Source organism: Homarus americanus, unplaced genomic scaffold, assembly GCF_018991925.1.
Source record: "Homarus americanus isolate GMGI-L3 unplaced genomic scaffold, GMGI_Hamer_2.0 scaffold21496, whole genome shotgun sequence".
Taxonomy (NCBI): Eukaryota; Metazoa; Arthropoda; class Malacostraca; order Decapoda; family Nephropidae; genus Homarus; species Homarus americanus.
The window spans coordinates 1-22,982 of NW_024727201.1; the positions used below are offsets into that span (position 1 = coordinate 1).

Sequence of the window (22,982 nt, forward strand, 5' to 3'; positions counted from 1 at the left end):
GAACGTAGTTTGAAGATTACGTATTGTGAATAATATATATATATATATATATATATATATATATATATATATATATATATATATATAAACCGATGTGATTATAGGAAAATCTGTTTATTTAAATGTCAAGTTTATAAAGACATATTCAGGAAATGTAAGAAATTATACACGATTTCGAAGGGTGTAAAGCTCTAGATTCCTTTGTCACATTTGTACATAATTTTTGCAATTTATAAAATGTTTAATCCATTTAAATTAGATTAAATAAAAGAAAAGCATCTGTAAGAAGCAGAGATGAGTATCCATGTTTGATATAGTAGAGCGGGTAGGTCTCCTGAGTAACACCGCTGGTCATCGTCTGCCAGCACATGCTCTCTGGCCAGTTTTATATACTAAGCTAATGAGTATATGTATTTTACTTCGTATACTCTTTTTACTCTTTAGATATATTGAAAAAAATATGTTAAATCAAGGAAAGTGTTTGATTTTAAATTTAGACGTGTGTTTAGATAAGGATACTAGAAGGTGAACAAGCCGCTCCCAGTTAATGTTGTGATCATCCCTGGCGTGGTCAATGCCTGTCTCTAACAAACTTTGTTTCTCCAGTGCTGCACATAGGTCGCAGTTTGTAAGTATTCCATTGGTATACCTTTGATATAACTGTAGTGTATGTAGAAGAGTACTAAAGAGTTAAAACTAAAGTGTGACTGCAGCTCATGACAGTTATGGTGATGACAAGGCTTTTTTTTTATCTTTCAAAATTGATCATAATTGAGAGACAGTGGTATGAATAAGGTCAATACTCCTCCATTGGGACAGTGGTATGAATAAGGTCAATACTCCTCCATTGGGACAGTGGTATGAATAAGGTCAATACTCCTCCATTGGGACAGTGGTATGAATAAGGTCAATACTCCTCCATTGGGACAGTGGTATGAATAAGGTCAATACTCCTCCATTGGGACAGTGGTATGAATAAGGTCAATACTCCTCCATTGGGACAGTGGTATGAATAAGGTCAATACTCCTCCATTGGCTGTCCTCTGGTTGGGGTTTGAGAATAGGTTTTTTTTAGTCGTTTTACTCAAATCTGACCTTCATTTCTTTTAACATTAACGGTTTTTGCAAAACGAACATTTTCATTTTTAACAACTATTTGCACAGAAATGGAGGTCAAATTTGAGTAAAACATCAAAATTTTTTTCATTGGGACCGAGTCCCTTAGGGTTGACCTATATGTTTCTCCGGTGTATTTTGCTGTTTTAAACGAATCTCACCTTCATTTTTGCGGAAATTGCGGTAAATTTGCATTAGTGCACACAACTCGGTTCGAAAGTCAAAACTATGTTTTTCTAGGGTATTTTTGTGTGTTTTGATTAGTTTTACCCGTTATTTCCATCGGAAAATGTCTGTGTCTTAGTTATTGGGAGTTTTAGGTAGGCGTTTTCCGATAAAAATTGTTCAAGCGAATACAAAATACACACAAAAAAACACACCAGAAAAACATATAAACCGAACCTTTTTTTGGTTGACCCAACCTAACCAAAATGACCTGACCTGACCTGACCTAACATAACATAACATGATGGAATCACACTTCTTACCTTATTGTTCTGGTTCTGGTTCGTCGTCGGATTTACTACAATGTCAACTATGTTGGTCTTGATATTTACACTCGTTCTTACACTTAGGACACTTTACTGAGGTCGGGAGAACACCATGAGATCTACAAAATGCTCTTGCTTGTTAGTTTTTTACCCAAAACACGAAATCAACTCCATATAATTGAGGTGACCCCCATCACACTTTCATGGTTGGAAATGAATTTGAATTTCAAAATATGAGAAACCCAAAATCACAATCGAATCTGATTGGGCAAAAACTTCCCGCGAATTAAACCACAATTCATTTTAATTGGTGGCCCAAAAAAAACTTTTGATTGGCCGCGTCACGTGTATGGTAACGCATGTGCATGAAACACCCTGAGTGGGAGGTTGGGTAGGGGCTAATGGCGGAAGATTAATGGAAGAAAATAGAGGAGAGTTAGCAGGTGCTATCTCCGTTACTTTACGTTTGCGACGATAATGCAATAGAAGAAAATTATCTTAAAATTAGATGTCTTTTTCGAATATGATAATTGTTTTGGGGCAGGAAAGTTGTGTGCACTAATACAACAATACCGAAATTGCTCGTTTTTACCCCTCCCCTCACCCACCTATCCCATCGATAATGGGGGAGAGCCTAGGAAATCGGGGTTTTGGGTGGGGTAAAACACGAAAACGAGTCGTCTAACCTAACCCCCAGTCAGGGGCTCCACCCCCGGACCCCCAGCAGGCTTACCTTAAACTAACCTCACCTATCATGTTCATTTCCAAATAATGTAAATGGGGTTCAAAAGACTCAAAATAGTGAGATCTAAATGTTTCAGTATTTTTAAACTTTGGGCCATGCCATGTCCAAAAGTAAAATAATACAAAAAAAAAAAGACAATTCTCATACCAAAGGAACCAACCAACCTAACCTAACCTACAAGGAGGAGGAGGAAAGGAATTGACAACTGATTCTTAAGTGAGGAGTATAACCTCAAGTAAACATGGCAGGAACCTGTGGACGCCAATGGACAAATATTAACCTTCAGGAATTGGGGCTTGTAATGGTATCAAAACAGTATCAACAAGTTATATCTGGCAATGTTGTATTGAAATCTATAAGTTGTAGGAAAGAAAAAGTAATACGTGTATATATTTGGTGGTAAAATTATTGTTTCGGTCATTTGCCTACAGTATTTGGAAGTTGAAATTATGTTTTTTGAATGGTGTTCATGTGTTTTCAACGATTCTAACCTTCATTTCTACCGCAAATCATAGCTTGTTTTTTTTAGCCCTCCCCCCCCCTCCCCAGTGGGAACCAGGGGTTTTTGGGTGGTGGGAAATCACGAAAAGTAATAATTTGCGATAGAAATGATGGTCAGAGTCATCCATAACCTAACCCAACCCTAAACCTATCCTATCTACCTGTGTGCTTACCTTAATTAGACTGAGAAGACTCAGAGTTGGGTTCATCGGGGTCCTCCTCTTCATCCACTAGTGTACCAAAGGTGTTTTTCAGTTTTGTATCTACAAGGATGGTTACACTTCATGCATGTAACTTCCATGGGTAAAACACTGTGTTCGTGTAGAAATTTTTGCCCTTCAGCGTGTTTACCATAATAATCTATGTGAAATCTGGCGATGGTTTGGAAATAATTCATATCACAGCCATTGCACAAGGGAGACATCTTGGAAATAAACTGAAATTCAAGTGGGTAGAGGCGGGGGCCTATAACGAACTGTGATTGGTTGATCCAAAATCATACGTACCAATCAATTTCCAATGAACAACTGTGCATGTGTCAGACTAGCACAAGCATAATGGACAAACAAACACACAGGAGCTTTCTCGGGCATTGGTAACGTAGACAAGAACTTGGAAAAAAATGACGATTTTCCAACAGTTTATTGCGATTTTCTCGGAAAGTAACCTTTTGCGGAAGAAATGCTACAGAAGAAACGAGTCTTAGAATTGTCTAAACTACTGATTCCTTATGAATCCTATAAGTCGCTGGATGACCAAAACGATAATACAGTAGACCCTTGCCATTCGTAGGTTTGCGATTTGCAATTTCAATGATTCGCTCTAAGCAAATGGTGGCTAGGGTGGCAAGCCTTTTCCTTTAGAGTTTCTATGTGAAAATGGCCCCTAAATGACTGCCTAGTGTCAGTGTTAGTGGTGCTAGTGAAGTGAAATTTAAAAGGCAGAAGTCAGTGATGACCTTAACAAAGAGAGTTAAATTATTAGATAAATTAAAGGATGGGATGAGTGCTGCTGTGGCTGGTCGGTTGTTTGGTATACCTGTACAGTAGTGCACTAAGGTAGTGCTATAAATTGCTATTTCTGGTTTTGCCTATTTGGGCCATTCCTTGGAACCTAACTCCGTGAAGAACAAGGGTTTTCTGTAATACCTGCAGTATTTGGTTATATAGAATATTAATTTTATGGTATTTATGTCAGCTGCTTGTTGATAATGAAGAAATTGTAAACTGTAATTTTAGGTTGTAATAATATTTTGTTAATGTGTACAAGGGTTACAACAATAATGTTTGTATTTTTCTCTATCATATTCCCAGGTATGAACACTCGTCTGAGTACTGCCCTCTGAGACGTTTATAAGCTACAATTAAGTCACTCCTTGCCTGCCATTGATATAACCAGGGTACCTGAGGTGCAGTAGTGCAGACAGCAGTTTGGTGGCCTTCCTTTGGATATTCTGAATCAACTGACAGTCTCCAGCATAACTCGGGGACCAGACGGGGTGACAGTAGTACAAATACAGGTAAACCCCGTTATTAATAGCCTTGGTATTCGTAACCCCGTTTATCTGCAATCAATTTATTGTTACCCATTTCCACTCTTTGCAATGGTTGCTCCGTTTATTTGCAAATTCTTACGAGCAAAATTTTGAACCACGCGCCTCAACCATAGCATAGGACAGCGTGTGTACGTATTCCTCCGCCATACGCTCCCGCTTGCCTCAGTCTGGCGTGTGTTTTGTGATCTCGCAGTTGTGTTTTGTGTGATCTCGCAATGCCTGAGCGACCAGCTACTAAAACTCCCAGCAATGTTGCCAAGCGATCACGTGTGGCGGTTATGTTGGACGTGAAATTGGATATCATAAAAAGACATGAACACGGAGAAGGAACGTCAGTGATTGGGCGCGTGCATGGCTTGGCTCCCTCTGTGGTGTATTCTATAGTTAAAAGTGCCGACAAGATCAAGGAGATGGCCGGGTCTGCAATACCACTGACAGCTACGAAGGTGACGAGGTTCCGTGATGTCTACGTTTAAAACTTACCTCGCACACCTACACACACAAACATTCACACACTCAAACATGTAAAGTAACCCTGTATACTGTACTTGTAAACATATACACCTAATAAACTCAAAGTGTTTGTTATTGATGTTTATCTGTTATTATGCCCTTGTTTCTTTATTTATTTTATCTCTATATGTATTGAGTAAAACAAGTGTTAAAATCTGACGGCCGTGACCACCGCGATGCCTGTATCTCCCTATTTACATTATTTCTTATGGGAGAAATTGCTCCGCTATTCGCAACGAGTTTCATGCCCGTAACCTTTGTGATAAGTGAGGCAGCCCTGTATACCCCAAAAGGGATTTCACATGCCTCTTTTTTTTTTTTTTATCCATGTTATATGTGCAAGTATTAACCATTTTATACAGAGCAACAATTTTGTAAAAATGTGAAAGGAATCTAGAAGCTTTATGCCTTTTTGAAGTCATGGATAACTTCTTATATTTCCTGAATTATTCCTTATAAACTTGATTTTTAAAGGAACTGATTTTTCTATGACTACTTTGCTAATTTCATTTAATTACTTATGAAATGAACAAACTAGTTTGTTTGACAAATCCCTCACATTGAAATGCTCAAATGGGCTGTCCAGATATCTGAACGACCTTCTTAAGAGACCTACTAGCTTAGTTGCTTGATTCACCTTCTTTTCACAATAGTCCGAGAACTTCAGTTCATTGTCAACAAACACACCCAGTTCCTTTTCATGTTTGGTTTCCATTAGTGCCATCTTTTCGCCCTGTTGGGACATGCGATATGCCTTCCTACTGTAGGTAAGACCTCCTTGCATCCTGTTACTCTTCTTGACATTGAATCTTAACAGCCATTCCTTTGATCACTCCTGAAGCTGACAGAAATCTTTCTGTGACTCTTCAAAGTCCATTTGGTTCTTCATAACCCTGAATAACTTGGCATCATCTGCAAACATTTGTTAAAGGAGTGTATAGCTTCTGGCATGTCCTTTATGACATTAACAAACAATAACAGGTGCTACTATAGTATGTGGTCTACCGAGCTGGTGCTACCTTATTATGCGGTCTACCAGGCTGGATTTATGTCTACCGGGATATTTATGCTGTGGGCTAAGTTAGGGCAGGTTAGGTTAAGATATATGAGATTAAGTTAGGTTAGGTTGGGTAAACAAACGCTACAGTGTAAATATCCCGTAGACCAACTCCAGCTCGGTAGACCGCAACAGCTTGGTAGACCACATGCTATAGTAGCACCCAATAACTGCCCTGTCGTACCCCAGTTTTCACGGGTATGTATGGCGATTTCATGCCATTAATCACATCACACTGCCTGCAGTTGTGAAGAAAGTCCCTGATCCACGCTAGGACGTTTACCCGAATTTTGTATCCTTCCAGTTTAATTTTCAGCCTTTGTTGGGGCAAGCTGCTGAAGGCCTTGGTTCATTCCTGCTAAAATTACAGGAGTTTCAGTTAAGATACACAGTAGTGGCATTAGGATAAACAAAAGTGGACATTTATACTAAGTGTTTTATTTTTTTAGTATACAGTACAGTACTTAAGTTATGCATTGAAGACTACTTTAACCTTATACTGAGAACATTGTAAATTAGTGACTAGAATTGCATTTTTTTTTCTGTTGGTTTTCATCCTGAACAGTAATGTACTGAACATCCATCCACACTATTTTTTTATTTTATATGAGAATTTATTGTCTGGCCACACTATTGGGTAGCCTCACTTATTTGCTATGTTCCTATTTCCAGTTAGGACATATTGTGTGGCTTACTGTACTGTAGTATTAGTGGTGATAGGCTAATTAAAAGTTTACTGTATTATATTAATCTCTTTTTACAGGAGCACCCATGAGTCAAGCAACCCAACAAGAGGAGGGCAATGGCCAGGAAAGGGAGAAGGAAGAAGCTGCTGCAAGGAATAAAAAAGTTCTAAAAAAAATTGAAAAAATTAAATTGAAGAGGTGTTTCAGGAGCTGTAGGAGACAGTCCTCTGCAGGTAGTAATATATTGTTAGATTTAATTTTATCTTCTCAGTTATTTTTTATTTTAATGGTTGATATTGACGCCTGACCTGCCGATGAGTTATTTGTTTTGGTGTTTATTTTCTTACTCTTATTTTCATCAGTGAGTTCTGGTATGATAATCATTTATTTTACAAATGCTTCGTTTGGTAAATATTTATGTGCCTAAAGTGCTCACTAGTTTGTGTTCTCGGCAGTAATGTGGTGGTTTTATTTTAAGGTTAGGTTAGATTGCAAAAACTGCACACACTACAACAGTGTCCTCTATAGAACACAATGAAATTGCAGCGTTTTTATAATCATTTGCTATGTTAAATTGCCATTGGGTCAGTCGTCAATAATTACCTTTCTTTTATATGCTTACTGACTTAGTCGTTAAACTGAAGGTCAACTGACTTACCATACTGTCATGGTGTGTTTTCTCTTCTTTTACCTTAATCAATTTCCTTCTCCACAAACATTCTTACATATCTTCATCTTACATATCTTCACTTAACCCAATAACTGCTGTATTTTGGAAAGTGAGGCTACATTATATGTTGGCAAAAACTTGATAAATGAGAGTACAAAAAAGGAAGAATCAAATTGAAGATATAAAATTTAGAAGCCATAAAAACTTTGTGGCGAGTTATAAGTCTGTGAAGTGAGGCGAAGTGTAACTGGCAACTGCCGAGTGCTGTGATGGTGCAGCAGCATGTTTTGTGGTACAAAGTGGGAGGTAAGCCCATGCATAGGTGATGAGCCAGGTTATGGCATCATAGGTGTGAGTGAGGGGACCCACTGAGAACTGGAGGGGAGGATGATGAGATGTACTTATATAATTCGAAACCATTTCAAGATTATAATAGCAAGCTGATTCTGAGGCTCTACAAGAATTGTCTCACTCTTCTGTCTCTCTTATTCGTTTACCTAACATGCTTAGTATGAGTTTTGGCATACAGCTTTAAATACATAGCACTATATGAGACAACAATGGTGGTTTGTGGTAAATCATCTGAAGATGATGACAGCACTTGAAGGGTTAATGTCTAGACTAGTGAAAAGTCTCTCCTATTACAATAATATGTCATCTCCATTTACTGTACAAAGTAAGTTATCATTGTCATCACTTTTTGCTCTGTCACAAATCAAACATCTCATTTAAATGCATCCATATATTATCTGATTAAATTTCAGGATATTTGGTTGATTTTTGCATTTTTATTTTTTCACCAATTTATAGACTTATTATCTTGTGCACAGTGAGGTCATATGTTTTATGAACACAGTTTAAGTTAAATTGATAGATTAACAAAATCTTTTCTTATAGAAAAGGTTTTGTGGCTTATCCAAATATCCTATTTGTGACTATATTATTTATCTCCTTTAGGATTTGACATGGCTAGTGTGTATGAATTAAAACTCCGGAGACTGAGGATGAACAATCAAGCTCTTGCAAAGGCACTTGCAGACAAGAAAATTGAGGCACAGGAATGGTTAGTTGCAGTAGTACTGTATTTTATTATTATACCTGGTAAACATTACACACTTAATTTGTCTATTGAAGCTTGGTTGATACTTTCTTGTGTACTATTACTGTTATATGGTAATTAATATGTACAGTCTCTCCTCCACTTACGACGGGGTTCCGTTCAGACTACCAGGTCGTAAGTCGATTGAATTGTAAGTCGAACCGACAAAAATAATATAGTACAGGTAATAATTGTAAAACTTTTACCTTTTTAATACACAAACTGAGCAGGATACGATGTGGATGCTGGACACGTGCGGCAGTGTGCCAGCCGAAGTTGTCGTACGGCGTTGTTAGACAATACACTGTACGGCCAAACGTCCAGACTCGAAAATAATGTAAATTATTTTAATACTGTATAATAAAACGACAATGACTGTCTTAAGTGTCGTAAGTCGAGGAGAGACTGTAGTTAGATATTGTACATATTAACAAAAAAAATATATTCAATGATTGTTTGAAATTCAAATTTTACTGTTGAAGTCAGTGTAGCAAACTTTGAACTTTGTTTGGCAAATGAAACTTGGTTTGCTTTTTAATATATATACAGGTACTCCTCGACTTATGACCACCCGGACATACAACTGCCGCAGTTGTATAAAATAATTTTAAAAGTACAGTACATATTTTCGAGTCCCGTTGTTAGTGATCGCGCTGTGTACTGACAAAATTTTTTTTTTTAATTCCCTTTAAAATGGCTGGCAAGCATAGAAGTGAGAGTTCTCGTGCTGTTGAGAAGAAAAAGAGACTCCCACTTCAGATTTTCTATGTATTATTTTCGCCTTTTCGACTTACGACCTGGTCGTCGGTCCGGAACCCCGTCGTAAGTCGAGTAGAGACTGTATATATATATATATAGTCATGCGCCGGTTAACGTCCTAGATACGTTCTTGGAAACGTGACGTTAACCAAAATGAACGTTGTCTGATCATCATATAAACTTTTTATTTATACTTACTGTACTTGTATGTGGAATACTATTTACAGTGCGTACATATACACTTTTACTCTTAAATCACTACTGTAATGTGATACAGGTGATTAATTTTTATCTCGTGCAAAATACATGACGTTTATATTAAAATTATTCACTGTTTTACAAGGATTCCAGCAACGCCAGCAGATGGGGGAGAGAGAGGGTGCGAGCGAGGGGGCGTGGGGGGAGGGGAGGTAGTACGTTTGATAGTTGGCACAGTCCCAGGTCTAATGCGTGCATATTTATCAGTTCTTAGGTGACTAAGCTTCTCTCTTATAAAAAGCCAGTGAAATGACCTGGGTGAATATAATTAACATACCTGGGATTCTTGTAACATACTGATTAATTTGAATATAAACATGCTATAATTTGCACTAGACAAAACAATTTTAGTACCATAATCAAATTAGTACATGTGCACTCCAGCTTTGCACTAAGAAATCTATGTAAATCTACCCAAAAATACAATTGAAAAACTTTTTATAAAATGTACTATACTGTACACTAATGCACAACAATTTTTATCTCTTGAGCAAAATATATGATGTTTATATTCAAATTATTGGCTGTCTTGCAAGGATTCCAGCAATGCAAATTATAATCTCCTAACTTTAGTCTGAGATATTATATAAGATAAAAACTAAGCCTAAAAGCCTGGCTGGGGGGAGGGACTGATGGCTCCGCCACCCAGCGAGGGGTTGGGGGGGTTGAGGTGATAAGTTTGAGGTGAAGGTCTCTGTGTGTTTATTTAACAGTCCTACTAAGCTTCTTTCCTTTTAAAATGCCAGTGATATGACCTAGGAAAATATAATTAACATAGCTGGGATTCTTGTAAGATACTGATTTATTTGAATATAAACATGTTGTAATTCGCACTAGACATAACAATTTTAGTACCGTAATCAAATTAGTACATGTGCACTCCAGCTTTGCACTAATTTATTTTACGTTTATTTTAGTATGGTGTGTGCATGTAAATGGATGAAAATAAATGAAGAAATTTATGTAAATCTACCCAAAAATACAGTTGAAAAACTTTTTATAAAATGTACTACAGTATTGTACACTAATGTACTACATTTTTTATATCTTGAGCAAAATATATGATGCTTATATTCAAATTAATCTCTGTCTTGCAAGGATTTCAGCAATGCAAATTATATTATCCTAACTTTAGTCTGAGATATTATATAAAATAAACATAAAGAAATCACCAATCTTTTATCTTGAACACGAGGGTGGTGGGGGGGGGGTGAGGTGACAGAATGTCTGGCGTTTGTTTGTTTGTTTATTTATTTGAGATAAGATTTGACAGTTGGCGCTGAAGGCCTGCCTGCGTGTTTATTTATCATTACTTAAGAGTGACTAAGCTCTTCTCATAATTTTCCACCCAAACGACCTGGGTGAATATAACTTACATTGGAGGGATTCTTGTAAGATAGTAATTTATTTGAATGTTTTTTTTTTCAATTTAAATTTTAATTGTTTATTCCTTGATAGAGGAAGCGGGATCCTAGTGCTGTCACTTGGTACCCCTATACCATAACACCAGAAGCAACTGGCCAGTGTCAAGTATATACAGTCATCCCTTGGTTATCGCGCCTAATTGGGACCCCGCCGATAACGAAAGTACAGAACCTATGGGATTTATTTTAATTGGTTCCAGGCACCCAAGACCCAACCCCAAGTTTCCCATTTTACGACCATTTATACCCACTAAATATATAAATATATATATATATATATATATATACAATCAACACCTCAACCCGCCAGGATTCGAACCCACGGCCCACAAGCCCATGACTGTGACCGGGGAACGCTAACCGCTGGACCACCAGGATACTAAAAGCAGTCCTAGACTTTGTTATATTTCACACAAAGCCTGTTCAACGAGCTTATGGCGCTGTGAACCTCTAATGGGGACCACCCGTATCACTTAGGTGGTCAGAGTAACGTTTTACCAAATCCGGCTTCGAAACACGAGGATCCATATATATTTCATTAGCCCAATAAAGCACGCGGACTTCTACATACAATCAACATATGCTAATAATAGTTAGAAAAATTACGTAACCATCACGGTATCGACGGTTTCTTTATCGACGGCCGTCTACAGAACGTAACCCCCGTCGATAAAGAGGGAGTACTGTACTGTACAATATTGACTAATTCACTAGATAACGTACACAACTAATGGTTGGTAAAACTTGTCAAGTAAGTAAGTGTCAAGTCTGTCAGTATGAGTAGCATGTGTGAGGGCTTGTGTCCCCCATCATCGGAGTCCATTTTCTCTCGCTTCAGGACGCCTGAGTCCTCCGTTTCTCTCAATCTTAGAGTGCACCAGAGACTTCGTTATTCCTTAGTAATGACATAGAATTTGAAATTGCAACCCCAATTGCAACTGGGGTTGCAATTGTTGAGGCAACTAGATATGTCTGATTACAGCAAATGTGTTATTGTCAATTTGTAGGTGAAAGATTTTATCCTCAATAGATGTAGGTTAACATTACACCTGGAGGCAAATGCTTAGAAAAGCCTAAGTAAGGAAGCATATTTCTTTAACACATAATATCTGACCAGTATGGGGAGGATTATTGTGTCTCCGTCAGGGGGTTGTGGAGTGGTGGTCCAGCAGGCGTCAGTTTTTTGGGGCCACAGACGATATGATGACGTTAACTCAAAGATGATTGTATATATATATATATATATATATATATATATATATATATATATATATATATATATATATATATATATATATATATATATATATATATATATATATATATATATATATGTGTGTGTGCTGATAACCACAAGGAAAGAAGAAAACACGAAATTCCCAAGCGCTTTCGTGTAATTCACATCTTCAGGGGTGAGTACAGACTAAAGAGAAATACAAACCAAGGTGTATATGTACAGAGGAGGGTGAGACCAGGTCCATAATGGCTGCATAGGTAATTATCTCTACTAATCTTTAAATAAGTACACAACGGTTGCCAACCTATTTGTATTTTCTCTAGTCTGTACTCACCCTGAAGATGTGAATTACACTCTAAAGCGCTTTGGGAACTTCTGTGTTTTCTTCTTTCCTTGTATTATCAGCATATATATATATATATATATATATATATATATATATATATATATATATATATATATATATATATGTATGTATGTATGTATGTATGTATATATATACACACACAGTAAACCCTCGATAACTCGGCACATATGAGGCTCTGGCCTTGCTGAGTTATCCCATATTCCGACTTAGCGAGGCCCCCCGACCCCCTCCTACAATGTATTAGCCCTTGTTTAATGGCAATAACAATTATATAAGTTTGGGTTAATACATTTAGTTTATATAATACAATCACCTTACTGTGATCTTCCATAAGCTGTGAGGTGCCATGTGCTGTTCATGTGAGGGGAAATTCCTTAGTAGGCTGACCTTGAGATTGTAGGGTTAACCTGGCATCTTCAGAGGCCCCCCTCTTCTCAGAGACACCTTCCCTCACAGGTACCAGTCCTCAGGACCTCAGTTCACACTTGACTTTCAAGAGAATCGGACAGGTGAATTAACTCATCTCGGCTGAGTCCTGTCCTCAAGTAACACTCATAGCTTACACTCGGTGCTTATACTAATATCCTGTGACATTTCCAGTTTATCAATAAATGGAAAAAAAGACCATTTTGGGTTTGTAACTTAACCCCTTAACTTATTTATATATAAGCCAAGTTAAAAGGGAGCTCTACCCAAAGCTTATATATAACAAAAATACAACAATAAAAAGTTAATGACCCATATAATTATGTGTACATGTAATTAGTAAATGTAAAAAATGTAACACTTACCAGCACTGCAGGTGAAGAATGAGGCATGGTAGGTGATGCAGGTGGCCAGATATGCTGAGATTTTCCCAGATAATTTTATATATATCGGCATTTGCCAAGTTATAGTAATACATTCTTAGACCTTATCCTTGACGAATTATTGAGGGTTTACTTTATCTCCATTAGCTGGAATCCCTCAAACCTGATGCTATCCGATAGCCGGAATTGAAATTTTCACAAAAATTCGTTCCCAAAGCCGGAATTTATGGAAAATTCGGAACGATTTTCCAAGGGGCAGATTTCCCTTAATATCCAGAAAATTCCAGGGATTTTTTTGGGGGGAGGGTGAGAGATAAAAATCAGGCGCATTTTCCGGAAATTCTGAGAATAATTTTCCGGTACCCAAAAAATTCTGGGGATGGGGGATATTTTTCCGGGTTCAAGAGGTGATGTAATGGGAACTTTCTGGAACTTCTGAGAACATTTTTCCGCTACCTGGAAAATTCCGGGGATGAGGGATTTTTTTCCGGCTTTGAGAGTGTCGTCTCGTTACCCAGATATCTCTCATTCCCAGAATTGCTCTGCACCGATTGTTCTGGCTAACTGATACATATAATATATTGCAATTAATCACTGTAGGTGCGCTTGATCCATGTATATGCTGATAACCACAAGGAAACAAGAAAACACGAAGTTCCCAAGCACTTTTGTGTAATTTACATCTTCAAGAGTGAGTACAGACTGAGGAGTAGTTACTGACAAGGCTAATATATACAGTAAAGGAGAGTGAGATCAAGTCACTAGGGACAGCAGGTGTCCACCATATTCAGGTCATAAGCTAGTGACCCAACCCTTTTCCCTAGTTACCAATCTTATCACAAAATTTTCCAATTTGTTCGTGCCATTACAAAGTGCTTTCGTGTAATTCACATGCTGTCCCTAGAGAATTGATCTCACTCTCCTTTACTGTACTATATATTAGCCTTGTCAGTAATAACTCATTAGTCTGTACACACACAGAGTTCTTCATATTACATGAGGAATGTGTTCCACCGAAATACAACATAGTGAAATGTTTTATAATGATGAATTTTCCCCCTGTAAGAATTAATGTAATTAGGGATATATGCATTTCAACATGTACAGTAATACCCCCTGAAAATTCAGGATGTGTTCCTTGAAAGAGAACTTTCAGCAAATCAGCTTACAATGGGGTCATTATAAGATACTGTACTGTCCTGTATAGTATTTAATATGGAGACATATTCCAAACAAAAAATTTTGATACTTTTGGGTGTTGAATGGTGGCTCGATTTGGCTACTTGTACAATAAAACAACTGATTGATAAATATACCAGGGTATATGCAGGTGTATCATAGTACACAACAATATTATTTAAAAAGTGCTGAAGATAGATGTTGTGGTAAGCATGACGGTGTGGGCAATCAGCCGTTTGCACTGCCGCTATGTAAACAAAGCTTCCTGAAATTGATTATTTTGCAATATTTTATACACCCCTGCTAAAGTACTAAAGGATGTGTACTATACCACAATCTCAAGCCAATGGTAAGATTGGTATCCATCCTTTGAAAGTATCCATAGTTGAAATAGTGTTTGTTTTTAGGGAATTTGGTATGGAGATTATGTAATCAATATTATTAGTTGTAGTAGTAGTACTGTAGTATTTTTTTAAAACTTAGAAATTTATGAAAATACTATACAGTATTAAAATAATGTTCTTTACCACTTCATCATGGAGACCGCACTTTTTATTTTTTATTTGGCTAACGTCAAATGATTTTATTCAATAGAGAGAGACTTCTGTACATTAGGGGTTAATATACTACCTGCAACTGAAGAAAATTTAATATTGTTTTATTCTGGCTAAAGTTCAGTTTTGATTAGTCATAACAATTACAAATGTAAGAAACAAAGCTCAACTAATTACCCTTGATATTTTTTGGTTGCTATATTAACTACAGGTATATGTATTTTATATTTCTTGTCAGAGAGAAATAAATCTCAACCTAAGTATTCTTCTATTCATTAATTTTTTATCCACAACTCAGGTACAGAGAGATAATTGATCAGAAGATGGAGTTACAGGAGGTGCAGGAGCGACTGCTTAGGGCCACTGACAAAGACTTTGAGGTTGCTGTGGAGTATGAGGTGGAGAAAAGGCTCAGAGTGAGTTGACAAAGTTAATATTTAAGTAAACCACTTTTGATAAGGAAGAACTTTTATTATAAATAGTGTGCTGTTATTTTTTATTATATTGGTGGGGTTAAGAGAAGGTCACACACCCTTTGAATGTTATTTGACGGTTTTCCTATCCTTGGTAGTAAGTAAACCTACCTCCACCACGGTGGAAAAATGGACTCTTCCTCAATGACTCAAAGATCCTCACAAATAATATTTCATTTTGAACTTGGACAAGTTTGAGTAGTATTGCATGTAATATGACATCTGAGGTGAGATTTTACAAGTTCAAAGTGGTTTACCTGTAGAATGATGGCCAGCTGCTCAGCTAACATAAGAGCATAAGAAAATAAGGAGTCTGCAATCGGCCGGTTGGCCTGTGCATGGCAGCTCCTGTCGAGAGTTACTACCACTCTCTATCATCCATGAATCTATCTCGCCTCCTTTTGAAACTTTCCAGAGTTCCAGCACCTACTACAAAGTTGCTAAGCTTGTTCCACTCGTCAACCACCCTATTTGTGAACCAGTTCCTTCCTATCTCCCTCCTAAACCTAAACTTATCCAACTTAAATCTGTTGCTCCGAGTCCTTTCCTGCTCGGATATTATAAGAACTTTATCTATATCCCCTTTATTGATTCCTTTCACCCACTTAAATACTTCTATCATAACTCCCCGCACTCTTCGTCTTTCTAGGGAATGCAAGTTAAGTTCTTTAACCTATTCTGATATGGAAGGTTTCTAAGTCCCGGAATCATTTTCGTCATTCTTCGCTGCACCGACTCTAGTGAATTGATATCCATTCTATAATAAGGGCACCAGAACTGAACCGCATAATCGAGGTGCGGCCTGACTAGCGCAAGATATAGTTGCAATAAGACCTCTGCACTCTTATTACTTACACTTCTAGATATAAAACCCAATACTCTGTTTGCCATATTTCAAACATTAACGCACTGTTTTCTAGGCCATAGGTCCGGGCTTACAAGTACCCCTAGGTCTCTTTCACAAGTCGACTTCTCTAGGTTGATGTTGTTAAGGCTTTATACATTGTCAGTATTTGTTCTTCCAATATTAAGTATGCTGCACTTGCTGGTGTTGAATTTCATTTGCCATTTTTCAGACCACCCCTGCAGTTTATTTAGATCTCCTGTAATGCATTTGCATCCTACCCTGAATTAATCTGCCGCCCTATTTTGGTGTCATCCGCAAACTTGCTTATGTCACTGCTGATCCCAGTATCTAGATCGTTTATGTAGATTATGAACAAGAGTGGGCCTAGTACTGACCCTTGGGGAACCCCACTGGTTACACGGCCCCACTCAGATTTAACACCATCTACGCTAACCCTCTGCGTTCTATCGGTGAGCCATGATTTTATCCAATTTAAAACTTTCCCCTCGATACCATGAGCCTTAATTTTTCTCAGAAGCCTCTGATGCGGTACTCTGTCAAATGCTTTGCTAAAGTCTAAGTAAATAACATCGTAATTTTCGTCATATCTACTACCTCGAAGACTTTCCTAAAAAACGTCAGCAGATTTGTTAGACAAGACTTTTCCTTTGTAAACCCATGTTGAGAGTCGTAGATTAATTTGCTTTTCTCTAGATGCGATCGGATGCTATCTGCTATAATTGATTCAAGAAATTTCCCCACTACTGACGTCAAACTGATCGGCCGGTAATTTGACGCTGATGCTCTGTCTCCCTTTTTGAATATGGGTACTACATTTGCCTGTTTCCACAAGTCTGGCACAACTCCGGTGTCTAATTATTTTGTAAATAAATTTACGAGGGGTCCGCTAATCTGTTCCCTATACTCTTTCAAGTCTCAAGGGAAAATTTCGTCCGGCCCTGGGGATTTTGTCTTCTTTAGTTTATTTATCCTCTTAAGAACATCCTCTTTTCTGATAGTGATATTCTTTAATTTCTCTTCTTCTTTTCCCCTTTCCCCTACCTTAGTGCACTACTGTATGCTTATGCAAATAACCGACCAGCTGCAACAGCACTCATCCCCTCCTTTAAACTTATCTGATAATAAAACTTTCCTTGTGAGGGTCATCACTGACTTCTGCTTTTTAAATTTCACTCCACTAGCATCACTGACACTAGGCAGTCTTTTAGGGACCATTTTAACACAGCCGTCTCGTCTCATCGTGTGTTTTAATATTCCACGTATTATTAATAAATTGTATTGTTAATTTTGCACACACAAACATTAATTCAATAAAAACAAATTCAGAAACATTAATTAAAATATATATATGAACAGTAAATAAGTGTTGCTTTCATATTCTTATGTAAAGTAATGACGATATGTTTTTACGTGTGCGCACTTACATACGCGATCTCCCTTTTTTCTTTACCATTATCGTTAGCTACTTCTATTGTTCCATTTATTAACATTAAATAACATTACTTAAAACAACCATATTAATTTTACTACAGCTACAACCAAGGTCATATTTTCTTCAGTTTTATATGTAGAACCAGTCAGTCACTGGTTTTGTAATCAACGAAAACAATGCTGTGTCATTTCCTCATGTGTTTTAATATTCTACATATTATTAATGAATTGTATTGCTCATTTTGCACACGTAACATTAATTCAATAAAAGACATTCAGTAATGAAACAATAATGAATCTTTTGTACATAAGAGAAATGACGCTGTTTACACGATTATGCACGTCGTCTGCACGTTGGCGGGCCGTTCAAACCCGTCGAAATTCAAGTTTCCGCCGTCAATTTTTTTTTTTTGCGTTCCAATAAAATACGTTGAATTAAAAACTTGCGAAATTTGATAAGCTACTATACGACATTTAACCCTTCAATATGTCTTCAAAGAGACCATGATGCAGAGAAAGTGGTGCTAGTGCTTCCAAGCATAAGCAAAAGTCACTATCTATCCAGGAAAAGGGTGAATTTCCATGATCCGGCACCGGTCAGGTCCTGAGGTTGCCGGACTAGAGAGGTACAACCTGTACCAGTGCCCTTCATATACAGTAAAATACTTATTTTTACCTTATTATTCGGCTTGTCATTAAAGGATATCATATTGGAAATGTCTCAGAGAGAATTTATTCAGGATTATTATGGTATCAAATTGATCTCCCTAACAAAAATAGAAGTTTATAACGAATGCTGTGAGGAAGGGAGAGGAGAAGGGTCCATGGAGGGTAAAGTGACCCACCCTCCCCCAAAGGGTCACCTCATTGTGTGTCTACTGTACTGACTAGAGATGGGGTCAATTCATATTTGTCAATTCAATTCAACTCCAATTCAGAATAAAATTTGAATTAAACAATCCCAATTCAATTCATTATGGTCGGTATTTCATTCAATTCAAAATCAATTCTAATCTACCATTAATCTAAGGGAAAGAAATAAAAATTTGAGGTTTCAAATTAACTTTATTTTTTATCAAAAATGCTCTACCACACAAACCAATCACATTCTTTATCAACCGAAAGTTCAAATGGTTTAATTCTTTGTATTAGTAAACAAAATATGAATGAGTCCAAGTTACTGAGGATTGCATCTGATCATCATAAGTTGCCCAAGTCTTTTATCGCTTAAATTGCACCTCTCTGGCCTGAAGAGCTTGCCAGCAATGGAGAACAGTCGTTCCACCGGAGACGATGTAGCAGGAATGGCCAGGTACTTTGCTGCAAGCCTGGCGAGGACAGGAAACTCAGGTTGCTTGGCCTTCCAGTTGCCAAGGGGATCACCATCTTCCTGTAGACATGGTTGGTTGAGGTAGAGTGAGGCCTCAGTTTCTGGTGGAGTTGGTCTTGGTGTAGAAGACCGGTTGGCCAGGGCAACGAACTTGTTCCTCTTCATCGGTGGTGGTTCAGCAGGGGAAGTGTCTGTTGCTGTAGGATCAACACTGCCTGCCATATTGTATTTCACAGTCAGAAGGTCACTAATGTCTTGCACTTCATTGTCATAGTCATGACACCAGCCCAGCTTGTAACATGGGTCTAAGGTGGCAGCTAGATGGAAAGCCTCCATAGACTCAAACTTATTCAGACGAGTCTCTGTTGAGGACTGAAACACGCTTGCTATTATACACTTCATGAAGACTAGCTAAAGCAGCCCGAAGACCACCAACACAGTTAACTACCAGACTAGATGTCACCATGTTTTGTCCCTGAATCTGATTAGTCACATACTCATATGGCTGGAGTGTATCACAGAGCTCCTTGATGGTGTTCAGCTCATATTGCTTCACCTTGTAGGGAGTGTCAAGTTTGTCCCACACTTAAGGTGAAACTGACCTCATCATCGTCAACTGGCTATTCCAGCATGTACATGTGGTAAGCTTACACTGCCAATCACAGACCAACAGGCCAGGACGTGTACTATACTGAACTGTTTTGCCCACACCATCTCAGTCAGGCCCACTGACAGGAACTGAACTTGTTGTGAATCTTAAATATATCTGAAATATATTTATTAGAAACACATGAAATATGCAAGAAATAGTTTCTCAGTTCAATGAAAATGAATCCATCACTTGATATATTTTTAATATATTTTTTGTGCTAGCTAACTGTATATTTTAGTTTTTATTTGAATATAAGTTAGTTATTGCAAAATAATGAAGATGCATATTACAGTATAATATATTATTTTATCAATTCATTACATCAATTCATATCAATTCCTTTTCAATTCAATAATTTGTTTTCAATTCCAATTCAAGGATTTTGTTATCAATTCCAATTCAATTCATAATTGACCCGTATTATTAATTTATACAGCACAGTATAAGAAACAATATGTAAATTCAGTCTTTTTTCTCTCCAGTGTTCTTGTGTTAACTTGTTTGAAACTCACTATACATATATATGAAAGCATATAGGGTAAATACCCGGTATATGACATGGACAGAAACACTTCCTATGATCTCTACTTTTTTTTTTCATTTTCAGGAGCACTGTGAACCCATCAGTGCAGCCATTAGTACAGCAATGGATAATGTGGTGGTTGTGGTTGAGAGTTTAACCAAAGTAAAGCAGTTGGTAAGCGGGGCCCTAAACACCTGCCGAAATCGTTCCTCATCCAACAACCTCCCTCGCACTTCAGGTTGGTTTGGGTATTTGTTAAACTAGATATTTACTGTACAATAGGGAAACTTATTTGTGTATATAAATGATAAACTGATAATGTTTGTTATTGAGGTTCCATATGAAAATCTGTGTTTCAGTCTCGGTATGAATAAAAGAACCTATGCTGTGGTATTGATATATTTCATTTCAAATACACCTGTAGTACAAATATGTTTTAGATGTTAATTTACTTTTCCTCAGGTTCAAGGTTGCCACTCGGTCCTATTGGCAACAATTTGTTACCCCGGCAAAGTGTTGTTCTTCCTATGGTCAGTGGTCATGTGCTACAGCCAGCTATGGTAGCTATTCCTAAGTTAGATGTAATGTGGAATAGAAAGTTGAAAGAACGCATCCAAGGTGAGATTAACAGGGTTTTTTAAGGTAATAAATTTAGCTTATGCCAATGTTTCATTCTTTTTAATCATTTCATGCATGGTGCAGGTTAGCTGGAATAACAAATGCTACACTTTTTGTCATTCATTTCATCAAATTGCTCAAACAGATGTGCTCTACAGCATGGCCCAAATTTCCATCTGGATTAATCTTGTCATTTCAAACTACCCAGCACCACCCACCAACAGCATGATCATCTTAAAACACTCATCATTGTATTCATTAATCTTGCACACACTACATTTCTCAGATCCTAATCCCAAGCCTATTTATTATCTCCCTCAGTCCATCCTTCCACCTCCTTGTACCTCCTTCACCCCATCCTTCTACCTCCCTAACCCCATCCTTCCACCTCCTTGATAACCTCACTTCTGCTCAGTTGAACACCTTACCAGTCATTCTTTCTCACTTCTGTCATTATGATCAGACCACCTTAGCACAGACTGATTGGCTTTCTTTGATGCACTTTTCTTCTCCATGTCACTTTATTTTCGTGTTTTGTATTCTATCGACCCATTTATCCCACCCTTTCTCAAGCACATTTTTACTGAAATTTTTAACTTGCATCATTCTCTTGCATGCTGAGTTTATTTTTACACCCTCTCCATAATGTTGGCTCAGGTTTTCCTCAAATGTTGCGGTTTTTGCCTCGTATGACACATTGCTCTCAGTTCATACATTTCTCAATACACTAATTACCTTTTATTCCTCAGTTCTATCTCCATTCCAAGTAATATTCATGTCTTCCCGTCTTCTTTCTCTGTTTGTTTTTTGTCACTTTATTTTTGTTCTTACTCACTGTGAACTTTCTCCTACTGCACCCACTCCAAACTCGTTCAACAACATTTTTACTTCTTTAACCCAAGCAGTGGATCTGCTGGGTCAGGCATAAGTTGACACATTTTTTAAGTTGATATCTGACCATTCCCAGTACACTTATGTGACCAGAAGTACAATATATTCCTGAAATCTTGAAAATCTCTAAATAAGATCTTTTTCAACTTAACTGTAGCACCTGAAAAGGAGGAGTCAATTTGTTTTTCCCTTTAACATTTACTCTTGAGAAACAATTCTTTCAATATTGAATTTACCACACTTTTTTTTTTTTTTCAAACCTTTTCCTCACAATAATACAAGGTGGCTGTAATCAGCACCAAATATGCTTACAATTTTCCCATCATTCTTCATCATTCAATAATTCTTACTGCAATAATTGATGTTTTCTGCTATACACTATTACTGTTCTCCACTTCCATAACAATGCCCTGGATATTCATATGGTTTGCCATTGTCATTTCTCACTAGCCAGTTTCACACACTAGCTTTATATCTTTCCTTCTAGCTTATTTAATTCATTAATTTTGCATATTAGTCTTCTGTCCAATAATCTTTTATATACTCTGCTGGTATGCCTACAAGTGTACTGTACTTACGAATTTAATTGTATTATCAATCCTCTCTGGGCATTCTGTATCATAATTTTCTCCACATTTTCATTCATTCCCTGCACCCAAAATGTCAGATACATTCCTTTCACCCATTCTTGCACTTTGATTCTTTCACACTGACACTTAGTATTCTTTGAGGTACTTGTTTTGATAATTGATACTATTAGTTTTTTCTTGATTGTTTACAGTTAATGAAGAAAGGGATTTTGACATGAGTGTGATAGGGGAACTGCCCTCAAATGTTGAAGATGAGGAAATTCCATCTGCAAAGGAAGAGGTGCAGTCAGAGGATGAAGTTGAAGAGGAAAGTCCAGTCAGCTTCCCAGTATTCAATATAGCAATGAGGTGTGATCAAGGAAATAGTCCTTTTGCTAAAAAACCTAGGAAGAGACCAAGAAGAAGAATCTCTGTCCCTGAAGTAGATGTACCTGAACCACAGGTAAATTGGTTTATGTTAATTTGTTTTAATGTTGTTATATTTATGATACTGTATCTTGATATCACCTGTTCATCTGCCGCATTCCAAAGGGGGACTTCTCCATACTGTAATTTGAAATGTAAGGATCAGATGGACATTTTGTTC

General features: G+C 37.3%; 1 protein-coding gene across 3 annotated transcripts in view; it reads left to right on the top strand.

Moving 5' to 3' along the window:
- The first annotated feature begins 320 nt into the window (after positions 1 to 320).
- The window catches only part of LOC121865804 (titin homolog), a 35,391-nt gene continuing 12,729 nt past the window's right edge, over positions 321 to 22,982 (top strand). Inside the window, exons 1-8 of one of the 3 annotated variants that reach the window (XM_042365366.1) lie at positions 321 to 628; positions 4,167 to 4,372; positions 6,742 to 6,897; positions 8,292 to 8,397; positions 15,319 to 15,436; positions 20,382 to 20,535; positions 20,760 to 20,915; positions 22,588 to 22,838. In XM_042365366.1, the coding sequence (XP_042221300.1) occupies positions 6,750 to 6,897; positions 8,292 to 8,397; positions 15,319 to 15,436; positions 20,382 to 20,535; positions 20,760 to 20,915; positions 22,588 to 22,838 (933 nt within the window). In that variant the 5' untranslated portion in view covers positions 321 to 628; positions 4,167 to 4,372; positions 6,742 to 6,749. The remainder of the gene's footprint in view (positions 629 to 4,166; positions 4,373 to 6,741; positions 6,898 to 8,291; positions 8,398 to 15,318; positions 15,437 to 20,381; positions 20,536 to 20,759; positions 20,916 to 22,587; positions 22,839 to 22,982) is intronic. The other 2 variants (XM_042365364.1, XM_042365365.1) reach the window with 2 other exon arrangements.